Here is a 13,228-nt window from a genome sequence, read left to right as displayed (position 1 = left end):
CTCATTGAGTAGTGTGCCCCCAATCCTAACTTGATATGGAAAAAAAGCTATCTGAGCACTCTTAGAGTCTTAGTCTTTACAGTTTCAGTTTGTGTGATTGTGTCAATTCTAACTAACTACAAATGTTTTGAACTTATTGTGTTTTTATGTGTTCACTTATCAGGAAGAAGAATAGACATAGAGTACTCTATATTATATTAATCATATATTCATATATTGCTTTTGGAGTTTTGGATATCTGGCTTTCTTTTGCTGATGTGCTGACTGCTGATTTGAGAGTGGAGACTGATGCAGTGCTGCTGTTGCAACTTGCCTGCTTGGAGTGCTTGCTATGAACAATTATAATTCTCTTTAATTTTGTAACTTCTAACTTTCTAAGTTGTAACTAATCTGTTGAATGTAGATTATATGTAAGCTAATTTGTATTTTGCTCATTATATGTTTACACTTTTATAAGTTTACTTATGTTATTTACTTAATTTTGTTGTTAAGTAGTTAGTAATTACTAGTTAGTGGCTTTTAGTACTTAAGTAGTTCATTAGTTAGGTACTTAGGTGTTCCATCATCCATGAATAATTGAATTTTTAAATTTTTTACATTCTCATAAAACCGATTTACAACTCGGATATCCGACCGATCCGAAACAATCCGAAAATAACTATAACCGATCGGATTGGTCAACAAAAAAAACGGTTAGGGTGATCAAAAGACAAATCCGAAATCCGGCCGGGGGTCTCATTCCGCAATCCGAACCGTCCGATCCGTCCGACTGCACAGCCCTAGTCAAAATTCAACACAAGCAAATTTTACTGTTCTAAAATGTGACAAGATCCCCTTATTGAGGATGCCCTAAATCTTACTTTTGGTATTACAAAGTATAATACAAAAGTTATTCTCGAGTGTTTGGAAATAGTTAATATTAGGGACCCTCTAGGAATGCACATTTCTCAATAAAGAGAATAGTTCAATCTCAAGAATGTTATTTTCCATGAATAAAAGATTAACACAAACAATAAAATAAAGAGAATAGTTCAATCCCAAAAATGTTATTATATTTCCAATCTATTTCATGAATGAAACATGCTGTAAGGTGGTGATGAGAGTCGAACTTCACACTACTAATAGAGTGCGAACGATAAATCAAGTGATCGACAATATGAAAATCTTGCGAAACTTATTGACGTAAATTTAACATCATCACTACCACGTAAAACAAGAACACACTTACACACCACATCTTTTGGTCCCCACCAGCCACCACCTTTCTCCCCTCACTTCTAGAAGCTCCTCTATCAATCAACACCACTCCGTCTGCTTTCCTGCTCAAATATCTGTCTGAATTGTACCTCTTAATTATCCATCAATATAATCAAACGTTTTTCTAATGAGACATGTTTTCTTTTTCAAAACTTGCAAAACTCCTCGACAAATTTTGGAATTAGAAATTTTCCATTTTTGATTAATCAACTATTGGAATTAGAATTATTCCACTTTTGATTAATCAAAAGCCATTAGAATTCAACTAATTGAGGCAAACTCAAATTAACATTTTTATTTTTAACTCGTGACTCATTAAACCGCTTATCAAAATATCATCAAGATACAAACAAACTTAGCTTGATTGTATTATGCATCAATCTAACAAGGACTGTTTGCCTTTCTATACTTAAATTAGTAATAAAAACAACCTGACTATCTTTGTTTTTTGCATGGAGTAGATGCAGACTTCTACCTTGCAGTCTTGCACTATGCATAAGGAAAAATGAATGATCCATCATTAATAAATTTGGTTTTGATCATTCACTTTTGTGCTAATAAATATGATATATGTATATTCTTAAAAGTACAATAACCATTAACAAATAACGTTGGATCACTTATACCGCTGGAGTAGGGCCACGGAATTCTTGATTTTGTAGGAATTTGTGGAATGTTAAAATCTTTGGAAACTTCGCTGTTATGAGTTATAACAATCTGTTATCTAGCCAGGGACCATTATCGGCAGACCCACAATCCAACGGCTCTGTTTTCATGTCGGATCCGTGCGGTTGCGATTGCGTTTGTCTTTCGCCTTCCACGTCCTCGCTTTCCCTAAAGCGCTTTACGCCAATCGAGACGCCGAATAGCCTTGGGGTCGTCCCGTCGTCCTCCGCCTTAACAGCTTCGTCTTCTGCGGTGGTTTCGTGTTCCGCCGCCGCGCCTTGACTCGCCGGGAGGAAATCCAACGTCCGCCCGTCAGGTAATCCGGAGGTCGATTCCGGCGGATTCACGGCGTAGTTAGACATCATGTTGTAGATGTTGTGACACAAACCCCTCAACCGATTCAGTTCTCGATAGAGTTGCGCGTTCTCTTTTCGTAAACGCTCGTTTTCCTCCAGAATTTCAGGCGCCGCTGTAAGCACCGCCTGGCGGATAGCTATAGCGGTCGCCGCCGGCGACGAGTTGGATGACAGAACTTGCTCGTCGCCTGAATTCGCCGGAGATACCGTTATTACAGCCGACGGCACAGCCACGGTCACGGCATTCGCCGCAACAGCCATTGATGTCGACGCCGCCGCCGAAGCAGGAGAGATTTTGCGGCGCTGAATATCACGAAGAAGTCCCTTCTCGCCTCGCCGGAAAGACTCATTCATAAACTCCCAACGATCAGGCACCACTTTCCTGAATCCCTAAAACCAAAATCAAAATCAAAATCAAAATAAAATACCACGAAATGAGGAGAACTACTATTTCCGCAACTCAGAATATAATCTTACGTAGGTGTTGAGCTGGCGAACGAAGCTGGAGAAGTTATTATGCTTAAAATACTTGGGAAGCAAATCTCTGGCGAATTCCGCCGGCCGCCAAACAATGAACGCAGATCCATCTTCATTCCACGAAATCAAATCGTCCACGGATGAATCATCCACCAGCTGGTACGTCTTCGTTAAAAACGGCGTCGGAAGCGATCTCTGAGATTCTCCAGCTGTAGATTCGCCAGTTTGTTCCGCCGGCGACGGGCCCATAGCATTCAGTAAAGTGTTACGCAGATCCAAATCCTAAAAAATAAAAATCCCCCCCAAAACAGTCAGATTATAAATACAGAATAATATTGCTCCGTAATTACTCCTGTAAAAGATCAGAACGCCTCCGTGGAAATACCGAGCGAGAAAATTCTAGATTATGCCAAGGAAATCTTCAATTAATTCAACGCTTTTGACTCGTCCAGAAAAGGAAGAAAGAAGAATACATAGAAATACGAAACTTTTGGATAGAATTTCAATGAGGATTTAGTCAAACATCAACGCCAAACATTTAACGTCGTCATTAATGCGCGTTAAGAACATCAAACGGGGAAAGTAGAAGTATGAATTCAGTTCGCTGCTGCGTTCATTAAATCTTCATATGCTGAATTTTGAACCATGCACAGAAAAGGAGAACACGAATACGTGGAGCTACTGTAGAGCTCTGACTCGCACATACGTACCTAGGGATTGTCGCCGGTCGCCGCCGAAGCTTCGGAGAGGGGGAAGACAGGGGAGCTTAGCGGAAGATGGGAAGAAGACGATGGATGTTCTAGAAGGTTCGGAGGTGAGGTGTGAGTATTTATGGAGCGGGGGCAGTGGGGGATGATTGATAAAGAAGAATGGAGAATTTTCGGGGGAAGAGAGAGAGAAGGAAAGTTGTAAAAAATGGATAAAATTTGGAGACGGGTCGGGTCGGTGGTGGGACCGGGTATTTTGGATTAAGGAAGGCACGAGAAGATGCCTGGTGCAGTGTTTTCGCGCCTGGTCCGGGCTCCAGAAACTTCTGTTTTTCTGTTGGAGTTATCAGTTACGTACGTAGCAGTTTCTTTCTTTTTTTTTTTCAAAAACCCAGTAGTTTCTACTTTTGTTTTTTCTTTTTTTTTTTTTCTTTTTTTTTTTTTCTGGATAACTATCCTAGACTTCAAGAATCTATAAGACAACTATTTTTTCAAATAAAATTAATGTATAAACAATAAGTCATTAAACAGTTTTAATTAAAATTAGTAAATTACTCATACGATACACAAATTTTTTTATTATTGCATATTTAAATAATGAAATTATAAATAATTCTAATATTTAAAGTACACATTTATTTGAAATTATAAGATTTGTTATATATTAAGTGGTTACTAAACAGATGAATAAGCCTTTTACTGGGAATGCTATGTCATTCCAAGTCTATTTCGTGAACCAAGCAGTAAATAAGAAAATTAAAACTAATTAAAGTAAATCCAATCATGCTATATTTATCTGTAATTGTATATTAATTTCATTTTGAAATCATTGGTTCACATATTTGAATTATTTGTTTTTCTTTAATTATTATAAACATAAATGATATTGTACTAATTAATTTATGATATTTATCAAATTGTATTTTTAAAATATAGTGTTTTACCCGTGCGTTGAATGTAAATTTTATTGTTATTATAAATTTAAAATTAAAATAGAAAAAATAAAAAGATGTTAAAATGTACAATATAATATATAGTTGGACTTTTATATATTTGGTCAAATATCTATTTTCATAACATACAAAATTAAAATTAAAATTTTGTATGATTAATATAATCTCTAATCATGTACATAAATTTATATAAAAAAAAATCATATAATAATTAAGTTGATTTATTCCAAATTGTATTTCATATATATTATAATTCTAAAAATATGAATAATAATAACTAATAGAATTGTACTTAGAAATTAATAAAAATATGTAAATTCTAAATTTTGTATGAATAAATATAAACTCTAATCGGATGCATATCATTATATGATTGTATAATACATTGTATATACACATAATATTTATTAATATGTATATAGTAAAATTCTATAATATAATTTCATTAAATATAATTTATATTGAAAGATTTATACTTAAAAAAATTATATTTAAAAATTTAAAACGTGTAAGTATGTATATTTAAAAAATTATAAATATTCATGTTTTGTTAATTTATAATTTCATTTCTTTAATTATATTTCATATTTTATTAATTATAATTCTTATGAAATTGTCACAAATATTTATACGAAAGAAATCTTATATTTCTCAATTTCATTAATTATATTAAGTATAATTACCAAATATTGTGACAATTACCATAATATTTTCATTAATTATATCAATTATAACATTTTTTTCTCTTCGAATATTTAAATAAATTACCATAAAATTACCATAATAATTACACAAAAGAAGGAAAAAATTATGAGAATAATTACCTTTAATAAAAATTAGGAAATTATATTAAAAAATAATCTATATATTAAGGTTAGTATAACTTATTTTGTGTCAATGTTATTATACATTAAGTATAAAAATATATATGTATATAATTATAATAATAATAACACCGAAAAAAGTGACAATACATGATTATTAGGAAATAATATTAATAATTAATTATTAAGACAAGTATGATTGATTTTGTACTAATAATATTATATATTGAGTATATATATATATATATATATATATATATATATATATATATATATATATATATATATATACACACACACACACACACTTTTAATTCTATATTGATAAGCATAGTCTATGTATATACTTTAAGGAAACATTCATTATTAAAAAGGGGATATAATTTAAAAGGTAAATTATTAATTAGATTACCTAATATAATTGTCCTATTAATTGATTCCATGCTACTATATATAATTCATATATTTGAAATTTTTTAAAAGCTAAATACCTATTAATTGCCTTAATTAATAACTAAGATAATTTTTAGTCAATCAATATTCAATGGTACTAAAAGTATTATTTCAAATTTTTATAAATAAGATATAATATTATTAAATCGAAATAATTAAAAATAATGTGTACATATTACCAAATATTTTATATTAGTAATTTTTATTGCCTAATATAATTTGTCAATTATTAAACATTGTTTATGGTAATTATTGTATGACATTTAATACTAAAATTATTAGGTAGAATTTTTATAATTAAGGTATAATATTATTAAATCAAATTTATTAAAAATAATGTGTCCACAATATAAAATAAATTATACTTGTCTTAATAATTATTTATTAATATAAATATACAATTATAAATTTGTATAATAAAAAACATAGAAACTTCTGGTTAACAAAAAAAAAAAAAAAATCTCTCCATTTCCTTTTTCTCTTTCCTCATCATTACATTCCCACACTCTCTAGAAAAAAGACAAAGTAGGATGAGAAAAGACATTCATCTACAACGTCCTCACCCCTCAATTTGATTTAGCTTTTGTTTGATTGTTGTTTTGCCCAGTGAACCACGTAAATTAAACCCTTAACATTGCTTGCTAAAAAAACATAAAAACTTGAATGACATGTACAAATCTCGAAGTCGACATACTAACTCTAAGTTTCAGAAAATCTTACAAAATTATCAAAACTACCGTCGTTATTATTCTCGATCGCATCACTACAATCTTCCATAAAAATTAAACCATTAGGGTTCTGTTACCACGGCTTTTTGTAACACCCCAAATTTTTGAAACTTTTAAAACTTGTATAATAAAGGTAATTCCAATATAAATTCCGAAACAGAGCATGAACTAAGTGTGATAGTCGGGGTGCTATGCCAAACCTAGATTTGAGAACCTAGGTGCACAGGCTAAACTATCCAAACATAAGAAATCCTTAATTCAATATTCAATACAACTCTAAGGCACAGGCCGATAATTGAACTATTCTAACTAAGCCCAGGCTCTGACTAGTGCGCTCCGAAGCTACGGTTCATTACCTGAAAAACATTCGGTATAACAACCGTCAGCGAATGATGTTGGTAACCCACTCCAACGCGTTAAGTACAATATAGGTAGATATAAGAAACTCATTTTGAAACGGGAATACATATATACTTACGTAACTCTAATTTAAATCCGAGAACAGACTCAATCAAGCAATAGCAGAAACATTCAATACAGTTAAACATAAAGATTCTAGCATGCATCCTAAGGTCACAAGACTACACAATACCAACCCTATCAATATCCAGTTATCATCATAGTCAAACAATCAACAACAAGACACGTATTGGTGTACACACATATGGTGGTGCCGCAGGACGATTCACATGACCCGAACCTTGAGTTCCATTGCCAAGGGGTCAGTGCATATAGCCCTGACATGGCCCTGCAGCACTTTAACTTGTACCGCAGCACAAGGAAATTGATCGCAACCAATCAATGAACCGCAGCCCATTTGTATCATAAATGTTTGATCGCAACCAAACTATGAACCGCAACCCTATTATCATATATGTCTGATCGCAACCAGATTATGAACCGTAGCCCTATATATATATATATATATATATATATATATATATATATATATATATATATATATATATATATATATATATATATATATATATATATATATATATATATATATATATATATATATCACAGCCGATTGTTCTCAACCAATCCAATTGCCTGTATAGCCGACCGATCGCAACCGGTCGGGTTAATACCTGGTTGTTCTCAACCAACCAGATAGTCATTATAGCCAATTGATCGCAACCAATTGGGTTTATCATGCACAACAACATAGAAGCCAAACAACATGCAACCCACATTAACACATAACGAGGGGGAATCATTGAGGAACACTTAACCCAACATAACTCATACGTAACAAACCACATTAACCCACCCATGACACTCCTACGGGATCATACACCTTCCTCCTAGGCCAACGGGATACCAACTCAACTAGCATGCAATACACAAGACTCTTTTATCATAAGAACGATACCCGATATATCAAACTAGACTGACACACGACAAACGGGGTACAATGGGAAACATCAAACGGGGAAAAACACCACGAACCACGTTGGATTCCAGCGGGTAGGTGCACCCGCCGGCGGCGGGTACTATTCCAGCGGGTGGCCGGCGGGCAGTCCACCGCCCGCCGGCTACCCGCTGTAATAGTAGAGGCGAGCAGTGGGAGGTCAGTCCCCCACCTACCCCCCCCCCCCCCCACTGATACACAAGCAACTTTATGGTCCCGGGATCCCTCGTGGAACCCAAAACCATGTCCAAACACATTCAAACACATAATGACAACACCACGTATTCAATTAACGGAATCAAACCAAGAATCACACCAAATACACCCTAACACGATTCCTAAACATGCCAAGACTCAACACAAATCACATAACGATCCAGGGACATCTGGAATCACAAGAACATCAAGAAATCTATATGCAAAGTCCTAAACACAAGTCCTAGGCTTCACTCAACACCCGATCATGCAAAATCCCACCCAAACATACCAAGAATAACATACTACGAAATTCACGTTATAACTCTAGGGCTCTAGACATAATCAAAATACAAGATCGTTCATGTAATAAATCATAGTATCAAGAACATCAAGATTATCACATAAACACAAATACACAATATAAATCATAGGCAACGCTCTATCAAGACTCAAGCACAGAATCATATATCAAAGGAGCCAATGAATAAGATATAGCAAGGAAAATAGGTTTTGTCGAGACATGGGTTACCCCTTAGCCTTAATTAGTATCCTTGGCTACTAAGGTTCTTTCTCTAAGATCTTCTTCTCGTAGGTTCTCCTACGTTTGGTGACAGGGGAATTCCTGGGGATATATATATATATATATATATATATATATATATATATATATATATATATATATATATATATATAGGAGTCCTAACTAGGGTCTGAATGGTAAGGATCCATTTATCCTATTCCTTATAGGATTAAGGATTTGGCTTTAAGGATAAGGGTCCACGTTTCATGGTAGGCCACACTTGATTAATTAAAGGGGATCCTAACTCAACTAAATCCTTTCTACTTATTATTAATGGTAATTCATTAAGTAATTAGCCCGGGTTTGAGGCCGTAACACGGGGTGTTACACCCTCCCCCCCTTACAAGAAGCTTCGTCTCCGAAGCCTGGGCATGAATCCACTCTCTCATCCCTGGATGTCACGCATTCGGCCTCCTGATTTAGGAAATGTGGCTCAACGTGTCATTTGCTGGGGGTAAAGTGGGGTTTGGTTAGGTTGGTGACGAGAGGTGTCTTGGAGATTTTGGGTGTACCTTGGCTTCCCACTCCCGAACTTGAAGCTCCCTGAGTGACCAACATGGTCTCAATTGCAGCCACTCTCCTATCCAACGAGCTTGTTGCGAGAATTAGAGACGAGAACCCGTCATCCATGATCCGGTTCTGTCTCGTGAGTTGCGCAAGGATGCGCTCATTGACGGTCCTCTCATCTCGGTCTTCCAAGTTTTCTCTTCCTCGTGCGGGCTCAGGCTGGCTAGGCTCGCTTTCTTCTTCCTGTTCCTCCTGTTCTCCATTTTCTTGCATTGCACGTCTCATCCTCTTGTTAGAGATTTCCAACTGATCAACTAACACTCGTTGTTCTTCTAAGGATTTCAGGCAAACCTCCTCGAGGGTGATGTACTGTCCTTTTCCGACATAGTAGATGTCGTTGCGGCGGAGGTTTTGGGCATTGAAAACCATTCCGCCTATGGCCTGGTTTCAGTCCGGCTTAGGTCCACCCCTTAGCTTTCTTTCCATGATCCAACTTAGGATCATCCCGTAGGGCAAGCTGAGCCGGTTGCTAGACTTACATAATTCCATGTGTTTCAACATAAGGGCGGGCAAATTGAACTTGACCTTATACTTAAGGAAATAGGCAAAGGTGCATTCCAAGCTCCCTACGTCCTTGCTCTTGTTGTTAGTGGGCAACAAGCTGTCGGACACAATCATAACTAGCAATTTCTGCTCGGCGGTTAGCAACTTCTTGTTTGGCCTTGTGGCCGAAGTGAAACCGCCTTCTCTTCCCAACAAATATCGGAGGTAGTCCGTGTACCCCGTGTCTTGAGTACAGACCCACGCCTTTCGGTCATAGTCTGATACACCCTTGGTGGTCAGTTTTAGGAGTTTAGCCAAACGGCCCTCGGAGATCACTATCTCCTTGCCCTGGACCTTGAAGGTGATCTCCAACTTGTCCCCCCGTTTGGTGGATACCAAATGATAATAGAACTCCTTTACAAACTCAGGATACGTATCTCCTTTAATCGTGAGATAGGTATCCAGGAGGCCTTGGAATCTAAGCATATCAACCAACCCCGAAGAGAATAGGTCGGGTTCGAGTGTTTAACCTCCGATCACCGTGTAGTCGGCGTTGTTCCATTCCCGGACTCGGGTACCGATGGGTTTCTCGGCATTGCTCGGGGTGATTTATGGTTTGGGGGGTTTTTCCGTCGGCTTTTCCGGCGACCTTCCGGCGGAGCTCCGGCGAGCTGGGTGACGGGAGTGGCGCGGCAGGGTGTCGACGACGGGGTGCTGAGGTTGCGCCGGTCGGTGGTGGCGTGCAGTCCGGTTGTAGCTGGGGCGGCGTTGCGTTGGGGCGTTGTGGCGGCAGTGGTGCCTTGTCTCGGTGGCCGGCGTTGCGGCGGGGAGCGGTGGCAGCGGGTTGTGGTTTTTGGGGTGGTGTCGGCGGTGTTTCTGTCAAGGGGGAGAGAGAGAGAGAGAGAGAGAGAGAGAGAGAGAGAGAGAGAGAGAGAGAATGTGGGAGGAAGAAGAAGAAGGGTTTTTGATTTGGTGATTTTGTGGGTTTAGGGATTTGGAGGGGTTTAAGAAAGGTGTGTTCCCTTAATGTTTTAAGAAACACTCATAGCTTAGTTGTTAAAGCTTTTGTCTTGTAAGTGAATAAGGTCCAAGGTTCCATTCCCACTGGTTGCAGTAATACTTTTTGTGCATTCCTTCCTTGCCTTGGGCCTTCTACCATTCCGGTGTTGTAAGCGGCCTGATTGGTCTCCCCCTCGTCGGACTTTTGCTTTCGCCGTGTGTTGGGGTTTGGGATTCGTAGACTATAGAAGCGGGGATCATGGTCATCTTCTCACCCCGAGGGGCGGTAGTTGGTGAATTTAAGCGGATTGAATTATTTTGTGTCTTTTATTCAATGTATGAGAGCTTCTAAACAATAAGTGATTCTACTAAAAGGGGTAATTTACAGGGGTTCACAAATTATCTTAAGCAGAATTCTTCTTCCGGATTTTCCCCTGGTTGATTCGCGAGATCCTCGTCCCTTAGGGCCACATTTTCTGCGTCGATGTTGGCTTCGGTTTCAAGGTCGGCCTGGGTGCGACTAATGAAGAATACCTTTCCGGGAGCCCCGTAATTCCCTCGGTTATTCGCGTTCCCTTGTCGTCCCATGGCCGTAGGGTTTGTGCTCGGGGGTTGAGTGCACTGGAAGGACTTGTGTCCTTCTCCCCCGCAGTTGAAGCACCGTAAGGGGTTCCCCAGGCAGTCCTTACCCCTATGATCCTTGTTGCATCTTCGGCAAAGGAATGGTCTTGTGTTGGTTCGGATTGCGAGGTCCTCTTCCCCTGAGAAGGTAGGCGGGCGGTGGTTCGAGATTTGGCGAGCGACATCTGAGTTCCCGTATGGCGGTGGTGGTGGTCGGTTGTTGTTATGGAGGATAGCGTTACTTAGCGTTTGGGCGACCTGAGTCAGTTGCTGTAGATTCTGGACTAGAGATTCGTGAGCGTAGGGTTCAGGGGTCCTTGACTGACTTCTTGTTGGCGCCATTCTGGTGGTCTACATGGCCAATATTGACCGTAATGGTAAGTTAGTGGGTTGCACCCTTACCTTGATGCTATAAGTATATGGGATTTTTAAACTAAGCACACGATAGAGTGAGGGGAAGTTAGGCAGATAATGATAGATAAACTCAAAGCCTCACCGCGCGTCGTAAGCTTCCTGAGTCCTATGTACCTAAATACCTAGAGTTCAAGCTTAATGTCCTAAAGTCCTGTCTTAAAGGTCTCATCCTCTGGTCGAACTTAGGCTCTGATACCAACTGTAACACCCCAAATTTTCAAAACTTTTAAAACTTGTATGTATAATAAACGTAATTCCATTATAAATTCCCAAACAGAGCATGAACTAAGTGTGATAGTCGGGGTGCTATGCCACACCTAGATTTGAGAACCTAGGTGCACAGGCTAAACTATCCAAACATAAGAAATCCTCAAATAAATATTCAATACAACTCCAAGGCACGCAGGCCGATAATTGAACTATTCTAACTAAGTCCAGGCTCAGACTAGTGCGCTCCGAAGCTACGGTTCATTACCTGAAAAACATTCGGTATAACAACCGTCAGCGGACGATGCTGGTAACCCACTCCAACGCGTTAAGTACAATATAGGTAGATATAAGAAACTCATTTTGAAACTGGAATACATATATACTTACGTAACTCTAATTTAAATCCGAGAACAGACTCAATCAAGCAATAGCAGATACATTCAATACAGTTAAACATAAAGATTCTAGCATGCATCGTATGGTCACAAGACTACACAATACCAACCCTATCAATATCCAGTTATCATCATAGTCAAACAATCAACAACAAGACACGTATTGGTGTACACACATATGGTGGTGCTGCAGGACCATTCACATGACCCGAACCTTGAGTTCCATTGCCAAGGGGTCAGTGCATATAGCCCTGACATGGCCCTGCAGCACTTTAAATTGTACCGCAGCACAAGGAGATTGATCATAACCAATCAATGAACCGCAGCTCATTTGTATCATAAATGTTTGATCGCAACCAAACTATGGACCGCAACCCTATTATCATATATGTCTGATCGCAATCAGATTATGGACCGCAGCCCTATATATATATATATATATATATATATATATATATATATATATATATATATATATATATATATATATATATATATATATATAACAGCCGATTGTTCTCAACCAATCCAATTGCCTGTATAGCCGACCGATCGCAACCGGTCGGGTTAATACCTGGTTGTTCTCAACCAACCAGATAGTCATTATTGACAATTGATCGCAACCAATTGGGTTTATCATGCACAACAACATAGAAGCCAGACAACATGCAACCCACATTAACACATAACGAGGGGGAATCATCGAGGAACACTTGACCCAACATAACTCATACGTAACAAACCACATTAACCCACCCATGACACTCCTACGGGATCATACACCTTCCTCCTAGGCCAACGGGATACCAACTCAACTAGCATGAAATACACAAGACTCTTTTATCATAAGAACGGTACCCGATATATCAAACTAGACTCACACACGACAAACGGGGTACAACGGGACACAACGGGAAACATCA

The 13,228-nt window shown here is 38.0% G+C and overlaps 1 protein-coding gene across 2 annotated transcripts; it reads right to left on the bottom strand.

Annotated features, from left to right (window-relative positions):
- Positions 1-1,597: 1,597 nt before the first annotated feature.
- On the bottom strand, positions 1,598-3,660 carry LOC109146964 (heat stress transcription factor B-2b). Of its 2 annotated transcripts, none has more exons than XM_019294614.1 (4): positions 3,461-3,660; positions 2,757-3,035; positions 1,937-2,669; positions 1,598-1,708 (listed from the first exon to the last, which is right to left on the bottom strand). In XM_019294614.1, the coding sequence occupies exons 2-3, from the start codon at positions 3,003-3,005 to the stop codon at positions 1,965-1,967; spliced, it is 954 nt and encodes a 317-aa protein (XP_019150159.1). In that variant the 5' UTR covers positions 3,006-3,035; positions 3,461-3,660; the 3' UTR covers positions 1,598-1,708; positions 1,937-1,964. The 2 variants fall into 2 exon arrangements, with proteins under 2 accessions (XP_019150159.1, XP_019150158.1); XM_019294613.1 differs by having other exon boundaries at positions 2,757-3,038; positions 3,467-3,660.
- Positions 3,661-13,228: the final 9,568 nt, after the last annotated feature.

The sequence above is a fragment of the Ipomoea nil genome, unplaced genomic scaffold (assembly GCF_001879475.1).
Source record: "Ipomoea nil cultivar Tokyo-kokei standard unplaced genomic scaffold, Asagao_1.1 scaffold1956, whole genome shotgun sequence".
Lineage (NCBI taxonomy): Eukaryota > Viridiplantae > Streptophyta > Magnoliopsida > Solanales > Convolvulaceae > Ipomoea > Ipomoea nil.
This window is presented reverse-complemented; position numbering and strand designations above follow the sequence as displayed.

Excerpts from the sequence above, each read along its gene's own strand:
- LOC109146964 (XM_019294614.1), bottom strand. The coding sequence starts at position 3,005 with ATGGGCCCGTCGCCGGCGGAACAAACTGGCGAATCTACAGCTGGAGAA. Across the intron at positions 2,670-2,756 it reads TTCGCCAGCTCAACACCTAC|GGATTCAGGAAAGTGGTGCC; the intron begins GTAAGATTATAT and ends TTTTGGTTTTAG.